The sequence below is a fragment of the Acanthopagrus latus genome, chromosome 20 (genome assembly GCF_904848185.1).
Source record: "Acanthopagrus latus isolate v.2019 chromosome 20, fAcaLat1.1, whole genome shotgun sequence".
NCBI lineage: Eukaryota > Metazoa > Chordata > Actinopteri > Spariformes > Sparidae > Acanthopagrus > Acanthopagrus latus.
The window spans coordinates 22,636,524-22,661,908 of NC_051058.1; the positions used below are offsets into that span (position 1 = coordinate 22,636,524).

The 25,385-nt window shown below is 41.3% G+C and overlaps 1 protein-coding gene across 8 annotated transcripts in view; it reads right to left on the reverse strand.

Moving 5' to 3' along the window:
• Positions 1-159: 159 nt before the first annotated feature.
• LOC119009671 (brain-specific angiogenesis inhibitor 1-associated protein 2-like) overlaps positions 160-25,385 on the reverse strand; it is a 75,093-nt gene continuing 49,867 nt past the window's right edge. For 5 of the 8 annotated variants that reach the window (XM_037081148.1, XM_037081151.1, XM_037081149.1 and 2 more), the window contains 8 exons: positions 16,954-17,106; positions 14,083-14,319; positions 12,917-13,121; positions 12,328-12,529; positions 11,943-12,023; positions 11,682-11,847; positions 10,443-10,480; positions 160-3,566 (listed from right to left, as the gene is read on the reverse strand). In XM_037081148.1, the coding sequence (XP_036937043.1) occupies positions 3,410-3,566; positions 10,443-10,480; positions 11,682-11,847; positions 11,943-12,023; positions 12,328-12,529; positions 12,917-13,121; positions 14,083-14,319; positions 16,954-17,106 (1,239 nt within the window). In that variant the 3' untranslated portion in view covers positions 160-3,409. Of the gene's footprint in view, positions 3,567-3,982; positions 4,027-6,053; positions 9,665-10,442; positions 10,481-11,681; positions 11,848-11,942; positions 12,024-12,327; positions 12,530-12,916; positions 13,122-14,082; positions 14,320-16,953; positions 17,107-25,385 lie in introns of those variants that run through there. The other 3 variants (XM_037081153.1, XM_037081150.1, XM_037081152.1) reach the window with 3 other exon arrangements.

Sequence of the window (25,385 nt, forward strand, 5' to 3'; positions counted from 1 at the left end):
GAAGTGCAGTGAGTAAATGTTTCTTTCGCCTCTCCGACACTTTGGATCATTCCCGTCATGCCTCTTCAATACGTCAATACATCGACTTCGATCTGACACAACTTGAAAGATAAAAACCTCATGCAGTCTGAAACAGTACATATGAGACACACAACACAATATGAGTAAATACTTGATTCTTTATTCTCAAAATTAAATAATCTGCCATCAAATCACATGACGATACAGATTTTGACTGCCAGTCATCATATTTGTACTGTATTAGTCTTCATGTATCACTTGGAGTTACACTGATACAGGTTTCATCAGTCTGAATACCAGTTTTTAGATTTCAGCTGCTGATATGTGATATTTAAACATTAACTACCTCCAGGCTGAGAACTCTGTGTGCACTGCCATCTAGTGGTCACTACTGCACATGTCTGTGGTGCCTCTACAGTTCAGCGCTTCAGTGTGCAGTTCTGCAATGCAATACTGCAGTTGGCCAACACCCAGCTGTGAGTTAACAGACTAAAAACCATTTTACCCACAGAGCCCAGCACAGAAATTCACCTCCCACCTCCTGAACATGAACAAAGTGCAGCTGCTCTTTAAAACCTCCTGCACTTGGATGTGAGTACCAACTGAAACGGATGACAGTGAGGTGAATTCCCTTTCACATTTCAAACATTGTAAACTAAGGCACATTTCATTTAAACTATGTGCTGTCTCGTCTGCCAAGGAAATGACAGCTAACATGTCAAGCATGTTTCATTATTACACTCAAGTCTTTATTTCAAATGTTAAAATCACTTTTAAAATCTAATCTCTCTTATTTTGGCTTTAAAATCTCTCGAACAGTGAACTCAGTCTTAATTTTAGGAATTGTAGAGGAGAATTCACCTCAAGGTTATTTCCACTAAATTAAATATGGAAATCATTAGTAAATACATACATAACCTCACATGCATCAGGCAAAGTTAAAGAGTGAGTTCACGTTAAATATATATATACTAAAATAATAGTGTCCAGATTTATCTCTGCTGGTATCCAACCATCCAGACGTTGTCAAGGTTTTAAAATGAAAACAGGTTTTCCTCAGTCATTTTGCGGTTGAAACAGGGCCCTTAGAAGTGTATTGCATTTGTGGTGCTCATAGCATTTAAACATCTAATAAAAAAAAAAAAGTGTAATGGAAGAATGTAAAAAGTAACCAGGACGCTGTTTATGGAAAGACACGATGCTGTGAGCGCCACAAATCACAGAGATCTGAGAGGCGTAAGAGTCTGAAAAACTCAAACTATCTGCATGAAGAGATACCAGCAGAGGCGTGAAAAACACCGAGTCACCAGAAGAAAATGTTTGGTGTTTTAATATTTGAACACAGAAACCCTGCAGAATTGTTTTTTGCTTGTTAAACTTTTTTGAAGTGTGATTTAAACAGATTTCTCTCTCCTGTGTTTGTAACTTGAGAACCGGTGCAGAAAATGTTTTGCAGGACAATCTTTGAAAAGTTTTCTTTTTCCATCTGTGAAAACATTTCTTGTCCTCTTCATTTCACCCATGAAACACTTTTTTCTCCAATACCATTTTTTCCACTTAGTTTTACGACCAAGAAATTATTTGTTTTGGCTGAACACATTTTTTTTCACTCTGTTTTACACCTAAAAGAAAAAACTTGTCTCCTCATTTTTTTTCTGTTTTCTAACATAGAACTATTTCTAACATTTAACATATAAAAAAAATATCTTGTAGAAAAAAAATCCATCCACTTGTTTTGACAGAATTAACTAAATTCTTGAAGAAAAAAACATTTGTGTGCATTCGTGTCATTTTTCCTGAAGAATTAAACATTTTATTTTACACAGGAAAAAAAAAATTGATTAGTTTTTCCTGAAGGAAAATAATAAAAATAAAAACTTGGTTCACACATGGAGGAAAAAGAAAAACCTTATAAAAACTCCTTTTCTCTTTGAAGACATTACTTTGTTGACTTGGTTTTTCCTCCTTTTTACAGATTCGAGAAAAAAATTAAAATAAATTCCTGGCAAAACTTTACCTGCACCAGTTCTCAAGTCACACACACACAAGACAGAGGAACAATTTAAATCAGACTGAGAAAACAGATTTTGTGACACAAACAAAAGGCCAATATCAGCTCAGACTGATGATGACCTGTATCAGTGTGCTCCTGACTGCTTGTTTCTCCAGTAGTTATCTTAAACATGAAAGAAAAAAAAAATGCAATCAAAAAAAGTTTTCTCTTGTTGATTGTATTACTGAATATTTGTCTGTTGAAAACGTTGCTTTAAGAAGATCTTACAAACTGCTTGTAGAGAATATTAATCAAACATCAGATCAATGAAATCTGAAACCCAGTGCAGTACATCATTATTGTAGGTACACCTGCAGTGCAGCTTAATATTACAGAATATAAGATTTCCTGTGAGTATACAATTAGTTGAAGATACAGTACTATGAGTCGTGTGCTTATCAGTTTGGATGCAATCACTCAGCACGGATTTATCACACAGATACTGCTGATTTTTCTGGCTAGTCTATTCTTCTCTCGTGTGTTTCAGCACTTTTACTTTCTCTCCATCATCTGCTGAAACATCTGACATGTCGCTGTTTAGATTCTCCATTTCTCAGTTCAGACAAACAACAAACGACGGTTTTCTTTCTGTGTGTGTGTGTGTGTGTGTGTGTGTCAGTGTTTGACACCAGCACCAACACAGGTTGCTCTGCTCGCCCTGGGAGAAGGCAGTATTAACAGGTGAGGCTACAAGGTGAGACACCTGACAAGATGTATAGCTTACTAACATCAAAGCCCTTTTGTTGACATGGCGGGGGAGGAAGCTGTGTTTCAAAAGCTCGGCGACGTCATCAGACGACTTCTCACACCAGCTGCGAGTCTCCACGAGGAGCCAGTCTTCAGTCTTTGGGTCGTGATATGATGTAAGAGACAGTTCAGGCTTTAGAAATGAACAAAGAAGTGAACCACGCAGGCCAACAGCTACTCTTATTCTTATCTCACAGCATGTGCTCCTCGTAGGTTTGGACAGTGATGAGTGAAATAACTTCACTGCTGTGCATCATCATATTGCAGAATACAACTCAGTGGAAAACAATCAAGACAAAGAGCCGGACTTTTTAAACTCTCCAGGCTTTCAATGTGCTTTCTTGTGCTAGAAGATCAAAAATGAATCAGTTCTAGCTTTTATTTACATTAAATTCTCTCTCAACTAATACAGAGATTACAGTAAATGTGAACTGTTGTGGTGGAGTTACTTTGCTGTTAATATTTAATTCTCATTATATAGTCGAACTATTGAAATACTGTGGTGGAATCAGAGCTTTACAGCAGCGGGGGGAGGGTGGAACTGTGCCCCAGTGATCCACCTACAGCTGCTTTAAACTGGGGATGAGCTCAGTAGTCATCCGGGGGATTCGAGGTCTTCTCCAAGGAGTCATAGTGAGCTTCATCAAGCTGCTCGTCCTCGATTTCCTCCACCCCGTCCTCGTCATCATCAGAAAGGGGTGGAATGGGCGGGGCCTCCACGGCCGGCTCGTCGGGTGGATAAATGCTGGAAGTAAGAAGAGGAAAGAAAATATAGTAAAAACATGAAGTAATGAAATGTAATGCAAATCATGCAGAAAAAGAAAAAGAAAAGGATGAAACATCTTCTCCCCCAGCAACAGTGCAGTTAAAAATGGAATGAATTAAATATGAATCTGATGAGTCATGCAAAACAAAAAAAAGGAGGGAAAGTTGGACATGATGCTGAAACATGCAGCACATTTCCTGAAATGTAGGAAAAAACACCCGACAGTCAGACGATGAAGTCACATCACAGAAAAACAAAACAAACGATGCAAATAACCCGAAAACTCCAGGACACCCAAAGCCGACACGACAATGCAGACGGTTTTAGTGATAATGAAGAAGTGAAGGAGGAAGTGGTTGCATGAAGACGCCGAGGACCCGAGGTCAGTCACTTACGATGGGTTCTGGTCACTCAAAATCGGGCGTAATCAGGCCCTGTGCTGAAAGGAAGACACAGTCCCCAAGTGTCAACATTCACAATCTCCTCAAGCCACACACTGTATCCTAACGCCTCACAGGGCTGTGCATGATTACTATAAATGTGTATCTCACTTGGCTTTATAGTATACAGTATGCATATCCTATTACTACTGAAACATCAAATCAAAAGGAGCACTGTGTAGGATTTACAATACAAACAACTGAGACCGAGACTGAGGCGACTGGGAGCTGTTTCCTGTCTGAGGCAGCACTGGAATCAGCTGTGGATGAAGTAATCAGATTGTTTGTTTCAGTAAAAAGTCGCAATACAACTGTGTGAGAATACTTTCTTAAAAGTTCGTCCTGCCTCCTCTGGTGGACAAATATGGGACCTTATTTCAGAAAAAACATGGCTGATAGTAACGTTTGTGAATTTAAAAGATCATTTTCAGCTCGAGAAAGTTGCGGTTTGTCATAAAACTAATGACATACAAGACAAAAATACACAGCCAACAGTCAGGTTAGTGACATCTAATTACATTTTAATTTCTATATTAATATTTTTTTCTGTAATAAACCTCAAGGGGAGAGACTTTACCTCTCAATAGGAGTTAAAATGTACTTGTAAAAAAGTATTCTTACAGCTCTATTGCTTATGTAAAGGATCCGACTACTTTATCCACCAGTGGTTCCAGTACTTAAACAGACAAGTTTCATTACTGTTGATGATGCATAAGGTACAAAACAAAGTGTTGAGTCCTGTTGAGGCAGCCAGTCACTCTCAGTGATGCTCTCACTTGTCTGTGTTTCTTCTACTGATGCACTAAAACTACTCTGGTGTTTACAGATCGATGTTAAAGTGCTGCACAAATACATTCACAAAAACCCAAACAGATCACGACTCTACAAAACGCACAGTTGCTGAGTGTTTACATGTAAATCATGACCCACATATATTAACTTCACAATACAGGAAACAGAATAAATAAAACGGGCAGGCACACAGACCACGGCACAGCGAACTAAAACAAACAGACGGACAAATGAATATGTTGTGATGAGGACACACGGACACAAACACACAGTTGAGTTGAAAAAGGTACCTTTGCTAGCAGCAGGAGGAGGAGCAGGCCAGTGGGTGTATGGCATTGGCAGGTCAGGGCGGGTAGGATGCAGTGTAACTACTACTGTGCACTGAACACACACACACACTCACACACACACTCACACACACAGTTCACATGCAACAAGGCCGGTGTGCAGTTGTGATGCAGTCGGTTCCAGAAATGTCGTCATGAGAAGCGACACCAAATGTGCAAAGAGGAGCCGCTGGTTAATGTGTTAAAGCAACAGATGAGCGACTAATTCGTCTGTTACGATGATGGTGAATAAGCAAAGAAACTTTTCTGGAGAAGTTTATAAAATATGCAGAAGCTTAGAGCTTAAAGGAATAGATCACCCAAAAATGTAAATTCAGACGTTTTCCTCTTCACCCGCCCTGCTGATGGAAAGTCAGGTGAAGTTTTGTAGTCCATGAAACATTTCTGGAGCTTTTAAAATATGTAATTTAGCTAAAAGTGTGCATGAGCCTTTTTGAATAAATCTGAGATGTCCAGACTCTTGGATAGGATGATATATTTAATGTTTTAGTTTTTTTCCAGCTGTTTTTCCATTTTAAATCTGCTTCAGTTGTTTATCTGCTTCAGTTTATCAGCTGCGACGCTGCAACGCTCCAGAAATGTTCTGTGGACTACAACACTTCACCTGACTTTCCATCAGCATGGGGGCGAGTAAATAATGACCTCATTTTTTATTTTTGGATAAATTGTTCCTTTAATTAGCTTGTTTTTTTTTCTGTTACATGTTTACAATGACATATAAAATAAAGATAGTTTACTTTACAAAATTAAAAAGCAGCAGTTGTAAAACACATTTGGCCTTCGAGGACAAAAAGAAAGATTTAGGGGCTGAATTCTTTCTAAACATCTCTTTGGATGTAAAAGGCCTTCAGGATAAAAATGAATGAATAGAAACAGCCAAGAAAAGGTCCAGCTGAATACATTTATTTCACACTTCTTAGAGTAGAAAGTCACCATACATTTGAGGTCATCAATATTACACTTGTTGGTGCCCTCAAAGCATGCACGTCCATAAACTCTCTGTACAATACTTCATGTTTTTTGTTCTTTTTGCGACAAAATCCCTCAAAATAAAAGCACATCAGTTGATGTGGGAGTTATTCGGGGCCACAGGTGGTTGGTGTGCTTTCTCTGCAGCAGTGGCAGTCATACCTTGGGCTTATTTTAGTGGAGAAAGAAGAAACACTGGCAGCTTCCAGTCGTTTGCACTCGACTTTTGTCTCTAAAATTCACCAAGACAGAGATGGAGAGAGAAAGGGGGGTTGGCAAAGCTGAGGGGGAAGACGAGTGTTAGGCAACAGACAAACGGAGAGCAGAGGAGAAGACAGCAAAGAGACGGCAGACAAACGCAGCGAGGGAAACATTTCTACAATGCAAAAAATTCCATCCATACTCAAGTTTATGAATATACTGCAACACAGAATAAGAAGCGCTGGGAACAAGTGAACACAGCTGCCTCGCTTCTTTCACTACATTTGAAGAAAATAAACATATTTTATGACTCTTGAAACACTCGACCATGTTAGATACTTGGTAAGGATGGACTGTTTTGCAGAGCAGGAGGTACGAGAGAGGTGCACAGTTTAACGTTTCTTTCTTTCACTTTGGTAAAAGACCATACTTCGAAGAGATTTTCATAAAAATCCTCATAAAAACAGGATTTAGAAGCCAACAATATGAGACAGACTGATTCCTGGTGAACCTGTGTGTGGACATCAGATGTGGATGGACGGACGGAGGTAAGTAAAGACAGGCACTAACTGGACCGACATACAGACGAGCAGACCAGCATCTTTATTTAGCACAGAGAGAATCAGACAAACAGTTCTTTATCTTCAAAACATGATGTTTTTGTTGTTGTTGTTGTTTTTTGTTTTTTTTACTTACTGAGGTTTTAAAATCAAGCCTTTAATTGCAAAGACAACAGTACAAGAAGGCTGAATGAGGTTTCAACATCAAATGAGCTCCTCTCCCCTTCAAGGCTGCAGAGAGGCTGTGCCGTAAATCTGATCATCACAACACTGCTGATGCCTCATCTGAATCTCTGGATTCATCAGCATCTCTAATAGGTGAATAACTTTAAGTCTTAAGTTGCCATAGAAATACAGTATATTATTCACATTAGTCACTTAATTCACAGTATGGAGGCACTATAATATGTCCCGACTTAGACAGAGATTTAAAAGTGTTGGGAGTTGAAAGCGATGTCAGTAGACGATGTGCACCGAGCCAAACAGCTGTACCAGTTTGTCTTTTCTTTCATGCATGAACGAACAAATGTATCTGGGGCTGCAACTACTCATATTATTTATTGGCAACTAATCAGATTATTATTTTCTAAAAAATGTTTTCTAAGTCTGTCAAAAGTAAAAAATGCCCAAATGCCAGAGCGATGTCTTCCAGCTGATTTTTTAAACCAAACCACCTTCGATCTGCAATACAAACGAGGCTCTGGAGCTTTTTAAGAGTAAAATTCAAGCAGCTTTCAAAGTACAGACACAAACAATTTCCAGACTTTTGAAGCAACATCACCACATCTGCTGTGGATTTTACTTTAAATACAATTGTACATGAATAAGAGTCACAAAGTTCCTTTATGCCCACAGAAATCAGTGTAAAGTTCATTCTACCAGCTGTTCATAATAACAATGATTTGTGTTTTGGAGACAAACAACTATGACGGCAGGATCGTTTCATTTCAAATAAAAAAATACATTTGATCTGATTGATGATGCGTAGATGAAACGATAGACTGATGCTGGGCGATGTGGACTTAAAAAAAAATATGTTCAAGCTGCATCGTGATACACGATAAATCTCCTCAATATTCTGAAACCTCCTCAGAAGCACTTCAGAAATGTTAGGACTGGGCGCCAAAATCAAATATCATAATATTTCTTTACCAAATACCTCATTATTGATATTGAGACACTTTTGTAGGGACGACTGTTCTTATGCTCACAAGGTTTTAACACAATGAGATTTTTGATAAATAATCACCAGTAATGTGGATATAGATACTGAAGCGATAAAGGCTAAAGTGCTAGAACAAGTCGAACAGTCCGCTTAGTTCAGAAAATTACATCACTTTACTGTAATGCAGCTTTTAAATCAGGAAAAGACGACACTTATACCGTATCATGATATAACGATATCCAAAATCTAAGACAATATCTAGTCTCGTATCACAATAATGATAATATTGATATATTGCCCAGCCCTACACCAAATTATGTGTGAAAATCAAGCATTCTTCAAGAAGTTCATTCCTAAACTAAACCTCTCAAGAATTTGTATGAAAACCGTATAAAACAAGAAAAAGCAGCGAATTCTCACATTTAAGAAAGCTTAGAGCCGGCGGGTGTTTGTTCATTTTTGTTTCGTAAATAACTTTAAAACAGACGACGGCGGATAGTTTCAGCACTAAAACCAAACTCAGAGCCTTAAATGTCATTCAGGGACGAGGTAGTTGACCCCATTCAGCCTTGGCATCGGTATTTACACACCACAACAGATCGTCAGAGGACCCCGAGCACCTGCGACTGTGTGTCTGAGCACAGTGTCCGAAGGCTGATACTGAAAACATTACAGTAAGTTTGTTTACACAAAGTCAGAAATATAGACTATTAATTCCATAAGGTGCGTGTTTTTTTTTTTTTGTTTGTTTGTTTTGCTTTTTAATGATCATAGATAATGTATGACAAGCACTTCTGTATGGCACACTTATGTACAGTAAACATTCCCGTCACATCGTCTCCGTTCCATAAGTTAAAACATTTACATCAGCTGTTCACTACTCGTGATACATGGCCTCTCATCTCAGAGGAATACAAAACCTCACAGCATGAAAAGGTAAAATTACTGTTAAATACTGAAAGACCCAGTAAAAGTATTGATTGCAATGTACTTTTTTTTTTCTTTTTTCTTTTTTTTTTACATTATGAAAATCCTCTTTGGGATCAACATCATTAATTCCACACCCTGATTTACATTTCCTTTACATTGTCATTGGGATGGAGTGCACTGACAATTGTGAAAATCCGGTTCCTTTGGTGGGGAGATATAGTCCCCCAGCAATATATAAAAGAAATGTACATGCATGAAAGACAAGCAAAAGATACATTTTCCTCAGAGAAAATGTCCATCACATTGATTTTGAATACTCGGATGGCGCACAGTCCAGTTTGCTCTGGTTTGACTTGGCGTGGCTCTGCACCAAGGCGTCACCAGCGGCCCGCTGTGGCAACCGGCCAGTTAGACAGCACAGGGGAGGGATTGAGGGAGATCAGAGAGGGGTAAAGATACAGACCAAAGCCTTGTCCTTGCATTGATCGGCTCAGGGAGAGTTTATTGCCGTAAGCGGGAGAGATAAGGAGGCGGGAAGAAGGGGGGGAAGGATGGAGGGAAGGGGTTGGTTGAGGGGCAGCGAGGTGCCTGTCCTATCGCATCGTCTGGCTGAGTCTGTGCCTGTTTGTCTGTCTGTCCTCACACTGTCGAAATCAATTTGCCCTCTGTGGAACTGTGGACAAAGAGAGGGAAGAGGCTTCCAGGTGGGCTGGCTCAGGAGAAACAGCAGCAAACACAACCAGGACACACGGAGGACAGAAACCACGTCCACCCTCCGACACGTGACACAAACTCAACAATCTGAAAACTTGTCTGAACCCTTAAACTTCCTACGTTAACTGTGAATGAGAGGGTGTGAAGCAGGGTGAGCTTGTAAAGGGATTGGGGGTGGGTGAGTGCAGTTAGCAGGTGGAGGTGCTAGTGGAGCTGCATGGTGCATGTGGAGGAGCTGGGAGGTCAAAGCGTGAGTGTTTTTATAAAATTAACAAAAAGAAAACTTAAATCAACTTAAGCTTTAAACAGAAGACAAATGAGTAACAACATGCTCGAACTGTTATCAGTTTCTTCTGATGGTTCTGTGCCTTAACATACATAGACGACCAGACAGAAAGCCAGTCTTCCAGCAGGATGCAGTATTATGATATTATCATGTTATCTTATAAACAAGTGAAAACACAAAGGAACACAAAGAAAACAACACAAAACAAGAGTGTGGTGTGTCCTGCTGGTTGTGTGTTTGCGGGTCTGGACTTTGTGCCACAAATTATCCCAATCCCTCAACTCTCCGTCTTCAGCGCCCAGCGGAAATAATCACTGATACTTCCAATCACGCTCCACCAAAGTGTGATCAAAATCAAAATATATGAATGATAAGCTTACTAAATTATCTGAACCTGATTTCTGAATCAATACAAAATAAATGAACATTAACTTCAACAAGTGGTTCTTACCTTGTGGGGAAGCGGGGCTCATATTCTTCAACTCCTTGCTGTTAAGACAAAAAAAAAAAATACAAACAGATGAGAGATCTGGTCATGCAGTTCATTCTGAAACAGCTGAATTAATCATTTCTAAAGGTGCAATGACCACTGGAGCCTGCAGGTGGCAGCAAAGATCTCAGATCTGAGCAATGACCCAACAAGGTATTTCCTCCAGCTGACAAACTGTGGCTACAAACCTCACGTAGAAAAGACATCATATGAATGTTACACTGGTCTGCTCAGTAAGCATTACAGTAAAACTTCATCCAAAAATAACAACTGAGTCTCAACCATTATTGGATATTTGACGTGAAACAAATTCTCACAATATATTGAAATATACTCATTATCAAACTATTTCATCTGTTTCAGACCAGGTTTATGTCTTTGTTGACCAAATGTTTTGATGTCTTCTGACCTAAACATCATATCAGAGCTCATTAAGCATTTAAGATGCTTTCAAGTGCGCATACGCCTGACGACAACATCCAGCTCCCCCTTAAATGTCAGCAGGATGTTTCCACTCGTAAATGTGTTGAGGTGGAAAGAAGAACAGTTTAAGTTGTTACATGACTGCTGAGCAATTAAGCATCGCCCACATCTAATGTTCCAGGTGAGACGTAGGAGGGAAGCTGGGCCGACGGAGAAGGGTTCAGCGTTGCATAAGACTACTTCTGACTCTGCCTTTTGAAAGATGTAACCCCCTCCCTCGTCACCACCGCTGCCTCCTCTTTCGTTCAGTCAGCTGGGCGAACGCTCGCTCTGTTATCAACCGACGCCTGTCAGAAGAGCTTCCCTCAGAGACAGAGGCAGCCGAGCGCAGAGGAAGACTTCTCCAGTCTGAGCTGGGCCACATCTTACACTCGACCTTCCATAAACACGAACGTGTGAAGCAAAGGAGAACTGATTTATGCGTTTATGTAAGCTAATGTAGCAGAGCGCTCTCTGCGAGCTTTGGCTCAAGAGAACTCTGAATACTTGTAAAGGAAGAGACAGCCTGTCAAAGCAAAGCTAACCCTGCACTGTATCTCAGGTCAGCAGCATGTGGAGAGGAGCCACGTCCAAACTTTCCGAGACAGACGAGCACAGATCTTTGCCAGGTTTTGTTTGACGGCTCAGCTCATGTGTCACTTGTGAAATCATGTGTGGGAAGAAGCCAGTGTGTGTGTTTTTGTGTGTGTGTGTGTGTGATTTTTCAAGCCCCCCCACCTGTGAGAAGCCTGGCACTGCCACGCTGTAGGGGCGCTGTTGTCTGCTATGCAGCGTAGCAGCACTCTGCGCCGCCATACGGGGGTGCATGCCGTAGTCAGGGGTGGAGAGAGCCATGTCTTCTCTCTCCAGAAGGTTGCCTGTGCTGCTGCTCTTCCCGTGGAGGCTGGAAACACACAGGTGAAACCAACATTCAGTCGGTTGATGTTCAGTGAAGTGGCTTTTATCTTTAGCTCAAAGTAGAATCCCCCAAAAACATACTTGTGTACTCGAAGTTGCCTCATGGAGCTTCCATCGGCCTCAGAGATGACTCGGGTGTAGGAGAAGGGAAACCAGCCACGCCTGGAAGAGATGAGGAGGCACCAGATCTTAACATCCAAAAAAATATCTAGATATCTAGATCAATAGTTTGTGACATCAGAAAAGAGAACTTTCAGAAGAGCTTGACCCATTTTAACAAAAAGAAATGAAGAGATGGAAAATGAAAGTAGACCAAATGTTGCACCAAAAACTAATCACTGGTTCTTCTTCCAGCGGCCTTACAATCCACCAAAAGTGACTAAAATTGGAGGAGTAATTTCTGACCTGTTCATGTAAGTGGTAATGACACCTCCATAAAACCTTCAACAACACAAGATGCACTCACATCCTCGTCTTCTCGTTCTCTCCGTAGTGCCACCCGTCGCGGGCCTCTGGCACCAGCAGGGTGATCACATCGTTCTCAGAGAAGCTGAGCAGGGTGCTGTTGTCACCGGCTGCATGGGAGAAGATGGCCTGGACCCGAGTTCTGCCGTTCCTCTCCAGCCCGGCAGCCATGGAGCTGGACCGGGGCAGCGTACGGGTCTCCGCTGGAACAGATGATGGATTTTAGTTTCCACTTTTCCACAAAACACTGTTGAACAAAAACTCTTAAAAAAGGAGTCACAGCTCACTCTTAAAATGTTAAATGACTCAATTGTTTAAACTTGTTCCTGTCCTACATCTATTTTTACTCATAATCTCCCTTTTCTCATTTTTAATATCACATCTCCTTGTATTCCCACTTGTGTTGTCCTGTTTCTTATTAAAATCTCACAGGTTGCGTGACGTCCACACGGTATTTCATCAGCTCTCCTGGTGGATTTTATATCTGAGATGCATTGATACCATTTAGAAATACTTGTAATATAAAACCACATAAACCACAAACATAACCACTGTCTGAGGTCGTTAACGCTCACAAATTAACCACTTACTCAGTGTGGTCTTGCTCTTGGCCGGGGCGACCTTGCGCACAGGCAGGGTGTTTGAGTAGACCTCCCCTCCGTGCCTCTGGGTCTGCGGCGAGGCCTTGCCCTGGGCCACCTTGGCCTCCATCCACTGCTGGTAATCATCTCCTCCGTGAGCGCCGGCCGTCCCGTTCATGACCGTCATCGTTCCATCAACGGCTCCCATCAGCCTCTGCAAACATGATGAAATGTGCATGCAGGCGATTAAAAATGCAAACCGCCTCTCTCCCTCTTTACATCACCCAACAGCTGTAACGTAACATCCAATTACTCATTAATAAAATCGAGCGAGCTTGCGAGTGGATCTGGGTCGGGAGATGCTGATTAATGAGAAGACCACATCACAGTGTACGTTGGTTTAAAGATAAACATATGGAATAACTTCTGGGAGACTGTGTAGAGTTTCAAAGTGTGTTTCATCTGCACCAGGCTTTTAATTAGAAGCTCTGACAGCACTGATGCAGACTTTCATGCAAATCTTTTTTTTGTGTTTGTTTTTGTTGCCTCCAGTAACCAGGCCTGCAGGAGGGGTAGTTTGCAGAAGAGCCTGCGGAGGTGAGGAATTTAAGCCTCGTCTGTGCAACAACCTCATTACCTTCACTAATGATTTCATTTGCACTCAGCAGAGTTTCCTAAGGATGCGTTAAGGGCTCCCATGATGCATCATCATCATCATCATCATCATCTGGGAGCAACACCCCTCAACACTCCAGGACCTTATTAAGGGTCTCCTTAGAAAACACTTTCCTGTGTGTGTGCTTCTATCTTTTTGGGGACCAATTTGATTTTAGAGAAGACTTAAATGTGGGTGAGTCTGCTGAAGGAGGACATGTTAGCTTCATTCAGTCTCACTTCCTCTGGTAAGACTTGGTGTTAGTGTTTCAGCTTTAAGCTGGGGAACATGCCAGTCAGGGTCCTCACAAGGACAGAAGTTAAAAATGTGTGTGAAGCATTCGGAAAAAAAGGCTTATAAAGAGGGATATTTTACTGCAATAGCAAGATCCGCAAACAGAACATGAACCCAGTGGCCCGTGAATAACACAATTCACTCCAACTGCTGTTTCTATAACAACCCATTACCATATAAAACGGCTATGAATGTGACGAAATGATGATTTGCAGGCAGTACAGACCTGCTGTCCCATGCCCCCACTGGCCCTCAGGGTAGCCAGCTCTGGAGGCACTGGCAGGGGTTTAGCACCGGGGATGGGCTCAGAGATGGGCATGCCTGGATGATGAGCGCCAGGAGCCATGACGCCCGCCGCACCGCTCATCTGCTGGGCGAGGAACATGGCGCGATCTGGCAGTTTGTTCGGCTCGGCACACGCCTGCTGCCACATCGGGATCTTCTGGGTTAGAAGCTCTTTCCCCTAAAAAAAACCCCATAAACATAACATCACATTATTTACATTAGCCTGAGATTAATAGATGGCAGGATGAAGCAGGCCACAAGAGATGAGAGGCAGGAGAATAACGCGAGAGATAAGAATCCTCTTTATGAATGCACTCATTTGAGAAGCTCTCCGCTCGTGCTTGAAGAGCCGAGTAACATTCCCTCCATACATTATACAGTAGGGCAGTTACATAAAAGATACTTCTCATCTGCATTCATCATCAGGGAATAAATGAGGGAGTCCTGAATCCATAAATATTGGAAGGATAGAGGAGGAGAATCTGCTGCTCAAACAGTTTTAACTCCACCAGGCTGGTGTGGAGGATAAACACAGTGTGGTGCCAAGGTTGTCTGTCCCTGCTGAGTGTGTGTGGGCGTCAGGGCGTGGGTGGGATGATCAAATAAATTAACACATACACACACACACACACACACACAAAAAGTACAGCAAAAACAAATTCAGACCAACAGGGGTGCACACGGTGTTACAGGGGATTCGTGCTCGGACTGAAATCACGTTTAGCTCACTGAGCTGAAGCTAATGACTTCTCTCTGTCTCTCAGTGACATTCTTACTCCTTGTGGTCATTAACGATGACGAGATGTTGGATTGATGGAAAACTGGGATGAATGAGAGATCAACCATGTATTTCCACGTGTGTGTTTGCAAGCAGAGCATCTCTCTGGGTTTCTTCGCTGCTGGTAGAATTGATGAGTCACCACGACCTCAGTTAGTCCTTTCAAATCGCTAAGGTAGCGTGTAGGCGGATCAGTGGCTTTACCAGCGCGCTGATAAAATCGACTAGCAGACGGTGGATCGTTCTCCTTCATTCTTGCCTTCTCGCTCGCCCTCCACAGCACACGAGAACCTCTGTCTGGAAAATCTCCCACAAGCTGATCGCTGTCGATTTGTCAGTGTACCAAGAATGTAAAGACAGGACCGGAGAGAACGGACTCTGACGTTGTGCTCTCGAAGCTGACACTTTGACATAACAGCTGCTAACTAATGATTGTTTTCATTAACCACTGATCTGATTAATCGTTTGGTCAAAAAAGTGTCAAAGTGTAAAACATTCTCATCACAATTTCCCAAAGTGAAGTCTTCAAATTCTATCTTTTATCCAATCAACATTTAAGAGTCTGGAACCAGCCAATGTTTGACAATTTTGCTTGAAAGTATATCATATAATATTCATTATGGGTGTCATGATTCTCAAAATATATTATTCAAATCTTCTTTTGGTTTTAAAAAGGTCACAATGTGATTTGGTTTCTGATTCAAACTTGTTTTACGCAGCACTGTTGACTTTCGACAGCATTTACATCTTCAAACAATAAATTACAAAGTTTGGTTTCTCAGATCTGTCCAGAGTAAACCCTCTCCACAAACACATCAATAAAGGATCTCTAAAAATAAATAGAGATCAAGAGTTTGAATAGGTGTGTTTCTTTATCTTTGGATGAGAACAAATAGGGAAGAGAATCACAGATCCTGCTTTTGATTCTGATAATTGAAATTAAAAATCAATTTAGAATCATCACACTTCATATAAATCATTCTTAGCGTCTCTGCAACCTGTTAACTTCTCCAAAAGTGAGTATGTGTCTGTACAAACCACCTAAAATAAGCTAACCCAGTGACACCCAGAACAATGAGAGTGTGCAACAACACCCTCGCAACATTAAGCAACTCTAGTAAATATTTAGTTCGAGCACATTTTTCTCTGGCAGCAAGAACACTGAATTCATGGCTCAGTTTGTTGAATCTAACCCTTTTTTTTTACTATCATCCATCTGCTGATCTTTTTTATCAATTATTCTGGAGCCATAGAAAGTTTGTCATTATCGCTTCAAAGAAAAAAAAAAACTGGAACTACACTCAAGATTCGACTGTACTTCATAACCGTGTTCGAGGCTATTAAAAATCATCTTCTGCTGTTTATGCATCATCACGCCAGCAGTTAGTGCTCTGCGCTTCCTCCCTCTGTCTATCAATCACTCATTCAGACACTTTCACACCCACACACAGCGATTCTGAACCAAGTGTTCTCGCAGAAGTAGGTCATTCTCTCTCTCCCCACTTCACCCTCCTCCTCCTCCTCCTCCTCCTCCTCCTCACCCACTCACCCTCCACTTCCACGACTCTCTCATTTCACTTTGCATTTCCCCAATGTGAAGGGATGAGAGGTGGGTGGGAGATGCTTTTACGTATTAATTTCTTGGTTGACAAACTCCTGTCGAGCGATCTCCCCGCTGCACTGACGCGTGTATGAAGCAAAAACGTTTTCCTGAATGAAACGGGTGAATAAATGCGGAGCGTAACAGTTTAGAGAAAGAAAGACGGGGCCAAAAACTTACCTGCTCATTTAGTAGCTTTGAATGTGGAACAGAGAAGTAATTTGGTTGTTTGTCTGCTTGATGAATATGGCATTTAAATAAATAAATATAATAAAAAAAAATCTTTACCTACAGAGTGAAATATATCACTACGGTCTAATAAATAACCACGGTTTAACCGGGCTGTAACCTGCTGCAGACAGTTTTTAATCTCTTCATCTCGCCTCGACATCACCATCAGATAAATGAGTGACAGACTGGACCGTCCGTCTCACCTTGCCGTGGTAGGCGGTGCTGTTCTTGGCTACAGCACACTGACGGTCCACCAGGAAGCAGTACCTCCGCCTCTCCTCGGACAGAGCGTTCTTGTAGCCCTCAGCGATGTAGTTGTCCAGCTCGCCCTGCTTGTTGCTGATGGCCTCCACATACTGCAGACAAGAAGGAAATGGATGGCATGAAAAAAAAACAAGAAAACATGGCATGCAGTTTCTGATAGGGTTAAAGTTTGAGAAGGAAAGATGCCACAAACTGGTGTTTTAGGGCAACAACCCTGAACATAATGATGGCCCGTTTGACTTGACTTGACTTGTCAATTATGAAAATTCAATGAACAATTGAAGCTTTGAAAGACATTATTCCCCCCTTAAACCAAACCGGGCATCACACGTGACAATCCTGACATATGAAAAGCAGACAAATTGAGCTTTCGTGTACTGCTTTGAAAACCAAATTGCTGTGCATTTGGAAAATGTCACAGCACATCAGAGCTGAAAACCATGAATCAGAACAAAAGACATCAAGCTCCACAGACTGACTAATCACACATGTGTCTGTTGAGTGATAATGGTGGCTGGCTTTCTGTTTTTTCCTGTAGACTGACTGAATTAGAGCACCTGCCGTTCCAACACTGTATCTGGCTTTTTAAACCCATTCACCCTTCAGTCCTTCACAGCCCACTGAGTCCGCTCAGTGCTTTTTTTGTGTGTGTTTTTTTTGGAACAGGCAGCTCCTCTCCACCAAACAAGTGGAACCACTCATCCACATATAGACGCTAAAGGTAGAACGTGGAGAGCGTTTTCCGCAGGTAATTCTCACAGAACTTAAAGCTTTTAAAAAGATTCCCACGGTGTCGAATAATCTGAAACAGCATTCTCAAAGTGCCAGACAGCGCGGAGCTCCTGAATAAGGTGTTAATGATCGAGGCCGGGTTGTTTGCTGAGAAGGAAGCGGCCTACACGCTTGTCATTAACAAGTGTCTGATCTAACGAACACCAGCTCTGCAGAAAGCAAAAGTGTAGATGCAAGAGACGAATCTGTGGTGCCAAGATATGATTATTAATTCAAGTTACCTACTGCTGTAATCACCATCACGTAAGAAGCAGCACCAGATGGGCTACTTAGCTAATAAATTAAGCTAATTTATGTATTCATTAGTACATATTTCTGCCTTATCCACAGGCTAATATGAATAAAAAAAAGAATGTATTTAAAAAATCTGTAATTTTCTAACTAAATAAATCAGATAGTTCACAAAGTTTTTTGTTTATTGACCTGTTAAGATCTACACTGCAGGAGTGCTTCAAGCTAAAGGACCTTTGACAGAGCTGCTGTATTTGAGGCGTTGGCATCCTTTACCAAAGGACCCTGTGATACAGTTATAGTGAGCTAATCTCAGTGAATCTGCAGTAAGACTCATAAACCACGACTCAGTGAAGCAACTCGATCCCTGAACACGCAGGACTGCTTCATACAGCCAATGTGTTAAATCAAACGTGAACGCGGTTCTTTACAGGCTGAGATCTAATTAAAAGATGATCTGAGCGCGTACAAAAATATGTCAGTTTTCAAAGGCCGTATAATTTTGATCTTATGTAATAATGCACAGAGAATAGAATTAGCACAGCCGGGGCGAGATGCTCATTTTCTCTGAAGTGGCCCTGATCGTATTATTCACTTGATCATAATCTTGCAGAGTCGACTTCACTTCCTCTGAGAAAATAACGCTGTTAAAATTAGACTATTATGATAAGATGCAGATTCTCACTGAGTTTTTTTTTTTTTTTTTTTAATACAGGGTTCATCATGGGACAGATAGTTAACTGAATGACTCATAACTATATGATGTGGTTACATGTGACTAAGTCTGACACTTAATATTAAACTCATCGTACTAAGCTTTAATAAATACAGTTATTAAGTGCGCAGTAAACTATAATGAATGTATAATAAAGCGACAGAAAAGCTTCTAAAGGCAGAAACACAACGTAAGTTAAACTCAATGTGTTTGTGATGCTCTAATTGACAAAACTCAGATTATAAACTTGCTTGTGTCTTACATTCAAATAATAAACATGTTTATTATGCTACTATTGATACTGTAGGCTTATTGAAAAATAATGTCCATGAGCATTTTGCCTTTACCAATTAATTATTTCCCTATGACATTAACATTCACTAAATCTGGGCAACTAAATCTGCAAGATGCTGATGCTGATTTTAGTCTGCATCTGGTAAAAAGGAACAAATAATGTTATCTAAAAAAGTTGTTCACTTGAAGAATAAACCCTTGAGATTAAAGGGGGTTTCACTTAGGTAAGGTTCTGTGTAAAATCTATGAAGATAATAGACTATCCAGAAAGTTAACTCCATCATATCCACCTGCTTCACCTCCACAGCCTCTCTGGCTTCACCTCGTCACTACAGACACGACTAACAGTCCAGGATTGACGGGAAGGACGAGACAACAGCTGCAGACACCCAGCAATTAGTCTGATCCCTTCCACCTTCTATCCAAACTCAGACAAAAGAGGAAAAAGAATTTAAAGTGAGAGAAAATGAACAATGTGGTGACTCATCGGTATTAAATACAAAAGGCTGACCAGAGTCAAGCAGCGTCCTGATACAGAAATCTGATGATGATAATTTTACAAATGACTTTGCTGTGACATCAATAAAGTTTAAATAAGTGCCAAGATATTAAGACTATTTCAGATCTGACAGATGAATCAGAGAACTGTGGTACTTGTTCTCTTCGCTTATTAATCATAGTGATACAATAAACTACTGATGAACCAAAACTGATAATCAAAGATATTTTCTTCATATTTCTGCAGTAAATTAGATTTTACAACCTTTTGTTGTTTTTTGTTGTTATCAGTTTTGACACATGGTCGGGGTCATATTCATCATCATCACATTACGTCACATTACATTACTGTGCTCTCTTCTATAGCGTGTAGTTTGTGCCACAAGTCAGTTTCACTGGTGGAAACTCTGTTTATATACCGATGTGCCACATGGAGGAGCCACAGTTTCACCTCAAACCTTTAAAATCTGTCGTCCCTTACATATCTCAGGCTGGAGCATCGACTCAAAATGCAACTGGAGGGGATATTCAACACATGAATATGATTATCCAGCCAGAAAAAGAAACTGTGCCTGAGAACTACAGAAAGTCCTTCATGTGGGCGCACAATGGCTGAACACGCACAGATCACCCACAGTGAACATTAAACGGCGACAAGCCAGAGTGGCAAGACAGCAGAGAAAGACGAAGGCCACTTATGATTCATTTACAGTAGATACGGCGGAGGTGGAGAGACCTTTAAGAAGCCCACGACAAAACACACAGCAAGCGACCGTGTTGATCAGATTCAGACCCACATGCTGAGGTCGGGGGAACCGCGAGGGAGATGTCAATCAGCAGAGAGTGACGGGCTGAGGGAGCTGGAGGCGGGAACCACTGCCAGAATATTCTGCATGTTTGAGGCTTTGAGTGCAGTTTAGTCACAGACACTCGGAGTAAACTAAACTGAAAATCACAAGTCACAAGGGAAAGTTAACAGGTGGTTTATCCTGGAGTCCTTGCGTGTGCTTTGTTTCCTTGTCTGCTAAATTCCTCATGATTTTACAACCGTGCTGGAGATAAAAGTAGAAGCAGAAGCAGTAGAACCGGTCTGTTTGGCCCTGGGCATGAAGTGCTCCTCACCTGGAACCAGGTCGATACAGTATCTGTTCACAGCAGCGAGGTCTCATCTTTGGAGATTTTGTTTCCTTCACAAATACTGAAATATAATATTATACTTCCTCTTCTTATTATCACATCTGAGCTTTCAGGTGAAGTGCACGTCTAAAGCTGCGACTCATGAACATTATCAGTATCAAACTGATTGTTCTGTGAAATGTTTTTTTTCAGAAACTTTTGATATTTAAGTCATAAAACTGAGGAAGACGAACTAATTTGTATTTGAGAAGCATTCTTAAAAATGTATGTCCAATGTTCTGTCAAACCGATAAGTTCACCAATTAGTTCAGCCTTAAAAACTTTAGTTTTAGGTGTTCCAGCATTTGTAAGTTTGAAACCACTGGATGTTTTTTAAAGAGGTATCAGGATATTTTCCAGCTGTCATTGTGGAAACAAAACATCATCTTTTTCTTACATTAGCCAAGTGTTTACATTTCTTAATGTTGCAACTTTCCATGTCTTCAGGTTCAGTTTGTAATCTTAACATATTCATACTTTAAATACACAATATACACACAGGGTGAAGAATTGTCAAGAAAAGTCAATAGTTATTTTTTCTCTACAAGGACCCGAACAGGCTAATCCATCCATCATGTAGTCGACATCCGATAACCAATCACTCATTCTGTTGAATCTTATTCCGCAGCTCCGACACTGTACGAGCAGGAACACTGTACAGGACATGATATGTTGAAGTGCCGTACGCAGCAGAACAGCAGTTTTATAACAGATCCCTGGAGAACACAACTACTTAGATATACACACCGAAGTACATTAAGCCACCACAGCCCCTCCTCCATTATCTAAGTAGTTTGGAAACATCAGGCCTGCACATGTTGTGATCGCTCCCAGATACGGAGCCCTAATTAGATTCCAGCTGGACTTTCATGCCTCTGCCAATCAGCCGCTGCTCGTATTTCATATTAAAGATGGTGAACCATCAGTGCAAAAAACTGCTGACCCGAACCCTCTGCTGAGAATAGAACATGTCCAAACTTTTCGCTTTAACAGATTGATTAGTAATTATATTTAAAGGTTGGGATGTTTTTTCTGACATGAAACTGACCTCACCAGGAGCTAAAACAATCCCTGCTGCTCAAATGAATTTGGACTTTTCAGATTTCCCTCAGCTCAACATCTTAAACAGATGAACCTCGTCTCTTTGTTTCAGTGAGATAAACTGCCAACTGGCTCAACGTAATAACAGACAATTGGGTTAACTGGCTGTGAGCCTCCTGTTAGATTTTAAAAAATGAATCTCAGGATGGAATTGATTTTGTTGTTTGTGGCCTGATGCCAGCCATCTCCTCTACATACGGCAAAGCACCTCTGAGAGTCATCTCGGCCGCAGTGAAACGTCTCTGCGGACAGAAAGTTTAAATGTGACTGACACGAAGCAGAACAGGCTGTCACGGCCCATCTGGAAACAACTGCTGGCTTGAAGGATGGAAATCTCATTCGGTTTAAATTTAAAAAACACCAAAAATACCAAATACCAAAAATACCAAATACCAAAAATTCAAGCACTTTCAATGGCCGGTGTTTATTTCTATTTGCCAAAAAAGAAATGCTAAGCGAGGAACATCATGATTAGTAGCTAGAGCGCTGATGTTAGCATTTAGCTCAAAGGCTAGTTAGAAAATGTGTTTAATGCAGTCGTCTAGATGTTTACATTTCAAACAGATCAGGAGTCATGGCCGCTGAGCTCGGTCCAGATTCACTTCCTATATTTTGCCAGTTCTCCTCCATCTCATCGCTCCGTTCTATCGACTCCCCCTCCTCTCATTCTCAATATCTCATTTCATGGAGTGCTACTATCTCCTCTGATCGCGTCCCAGTAAAAACTGTCAGAAAAAAGTTGTGAACAGGTGAAAGGTGTTTTCACGCATCACTCACAGGAAATCCCCATTTTCTCGTCATTCATCGAGGCTGTCTTCTCGTGATGGGATGCAAATTATGTGTTTAATTGGTGTTACTAGTCTGCACTCGCACGGGGATTCACATGGAGAAATACCTGGTAAAGATGTCTTTATAATGGAAAAGATAGATACACACAAAGAGAGAGAAATCATACTATAACAAGACACTTCAACAAAACAGTTTCCTCCTGTTCAAACCCTCCGACTCCTGATGTAATGTCCCCTCTTCTACTGGCAGCTCGGCTGACTTCTCAGTCCAAGTGCCACAGGCATGAATCATAATCAGGACTGCAACATCTGATTATTTTCAGTATTGATTCACTTCTAGAAGGCTCTGTTTACCAAATAATCATTTAGTCTGTGAAATGTCAGCGCTCAGTGAAAAGGTGACGTCTCAGTTGCTTTGAGCTGTTTGTTTTTCGGTCCGACCGAGAGTCCAAAAGTCAAAGATAATCTGTTTATTCCACATACAAACAAAGAAGAGCAGCAAAATCCTCACATTTGAGAAGCTGGAAGCAGACAATGCTCAGTGATAAATTGTTATTTCTGGCCGTCACCCTTTAATATGATGCAATGTAGAGCAGGTGACGTGTCTATGAGCTGTGGACTGTGACTTTCAGTTTGTTGTTTCATCTGAGTAATGTGTAGTTGAGGATTAGAACCTCTGGTTTAAACCATTAATTAATCAAAACTGTCAGGGATTAATGTTCTGCTGATTCACTCATCACGTTGTCAAATGTTTCTGCACTCCTTATTTTGAAAAGCAAGAAAATTATGCAGTGGAAGTGGGAGGAGGTGATTTCTTAAACACTGGCATCCTCTGAAGTCACAAACGACCCTTTTCCCACCAATCATGCTTCTCTAACAAATGCACCAGGAGATTTATCAGGCTGTATATTGTGCTCAGGCAGCAAATCAGTGCTTTATGGCCCCTGAGGGCCACTGTTGTGATTGGGTGACTTCCCTTCGCCTGTAGTTTTAATATTAACGTCAGTCATGAGCAGGAACAGTGAACTGAGATTCCTTTTTTTTTTACCCTTGCTGCTCCAAAAGGCACAAGGAAGTTGTTGCATCACCTAATTAAGTGTTGGACCGCGGAGGGAAGCATGAAGCGAGCGGGAGGCTTTATTGGACTGTACAGCTTCGTTTTGTAGAAGCAAATGAGCCAACACAAATCCACAAAAGGCAAGATTTCAGGCTTCACACAAACATACTGAAGAGCGTACAGTAAGTACCCCAGACGAATATATGCACCATATTGTATGTTCAAGGAGGCAAATCTGTCTTTTATGTTCGTCTGGTCGATGTTGTCTCCTGTTCCTGCCAAGACCTGGTTCCCATGACGGCCCATATGACGCACAGCGGGAGTCTGGCTACCAACCACACCGTCTCCCTCAGAATATACAGTACACATGCGACTCAGGAGGTCCACAACACACGGGTACAAATCAGATGGCACCACGAGTGCATACGCTGGCCACAAATGCACAATCAGTGCATCATTTTGATTGTAAAGGGTTTGATTGTACACACGGTGGCCTCGGTAGAGTCCGGATCAAGGTCAGCGTCAAAATACTTCACGAATACGTCACATATTTCTCACTACAATCTCTTAAATGTCTGGAAAATGAATCCCTCGGTCCATAGCTGAACATTTTATGTCCATGTGTCACTGAAATATTAAAGCTTTAAGAGATGCTGCTGGAATCTAAACTGTTATTTCATGTTCTGCACAAAGTGTGTTCTACTTATCTACCAGTGTTTGTTTCTCTTTACATCTATTTAAGTGATGTTTTTTTATGTGTGCGGACTCTTGGAAGAGATCCTAATAAAAAAAAAATTTAAAAAAATCTAAATCAGAAATCAATATGGCCTCATGCTGGAGGTACCAAACACACCTGAGGGCTGAGCCTGGTGCCTCAGCTCAGACCTGTTCGTTCACAGCTGATGAAGCCCAGAGGAACCGCAGGACTTTGGGGCTCAATGTTCCCGTGCTGTTGTTCCTCATAGCTCCACGGATCGATTTTTGCAACAACAGGCCCGGTCGGCCCTTTCACGCTCCACCAGCCATCCATCGAAGCAACACTAACAATTACACAATAATTACCTCCCCTGCTGCTCCTACAGAGCGGCGAGAGGCGACGGCCTCAGCCTCTGGAAGTGCTGCACAATTAGCTCTTAACCTCTGACACAATGTTTTCTCTGCACCGCCATGATGAGTTAAAACCATAAAGTGTCATTTACAGCGTCGGTTCAGTCTCATTCACTTAATGTGTGTATAGGTTTTAGTTAAACACTTTGTTGTGTTGCTGGTTTGACGTCTGCATTCTTTCTCCTGGCCAGCAGGGGGGCGACGCTGGTTTCAACAGGAGGTTTGACTAAACTTAAGCTTATGAGAAAATAACCCTACTTCTCACTTAATTTATTACCTCAGTAAACCATTTCCTAATGACTTTACGGTCTCATTCCCTCATTTCATGTCCTCTTCAATACAACATGATGCTCAGTTTTAATTGGCTGCCTTGTGATTGGCAAGTTGCTCCCGTGTATAGAGGTGCAGCCAAGCGTTTCCTCCTCAGCTCCACTCTTTAGTCCAACTATGTTCACTTTCAGATCCAAAGAAAACAAGATGGCAACGGACTTAGTGCCAAACTCAAGGCTTCAAAACTCAAGGCTGTCTACAGCTTAATTAAATTTATTCCGATCCTTCAAATAAAATTCTTGACCTGTTACATCATCATCTATCATCCTACCATGGAATTAC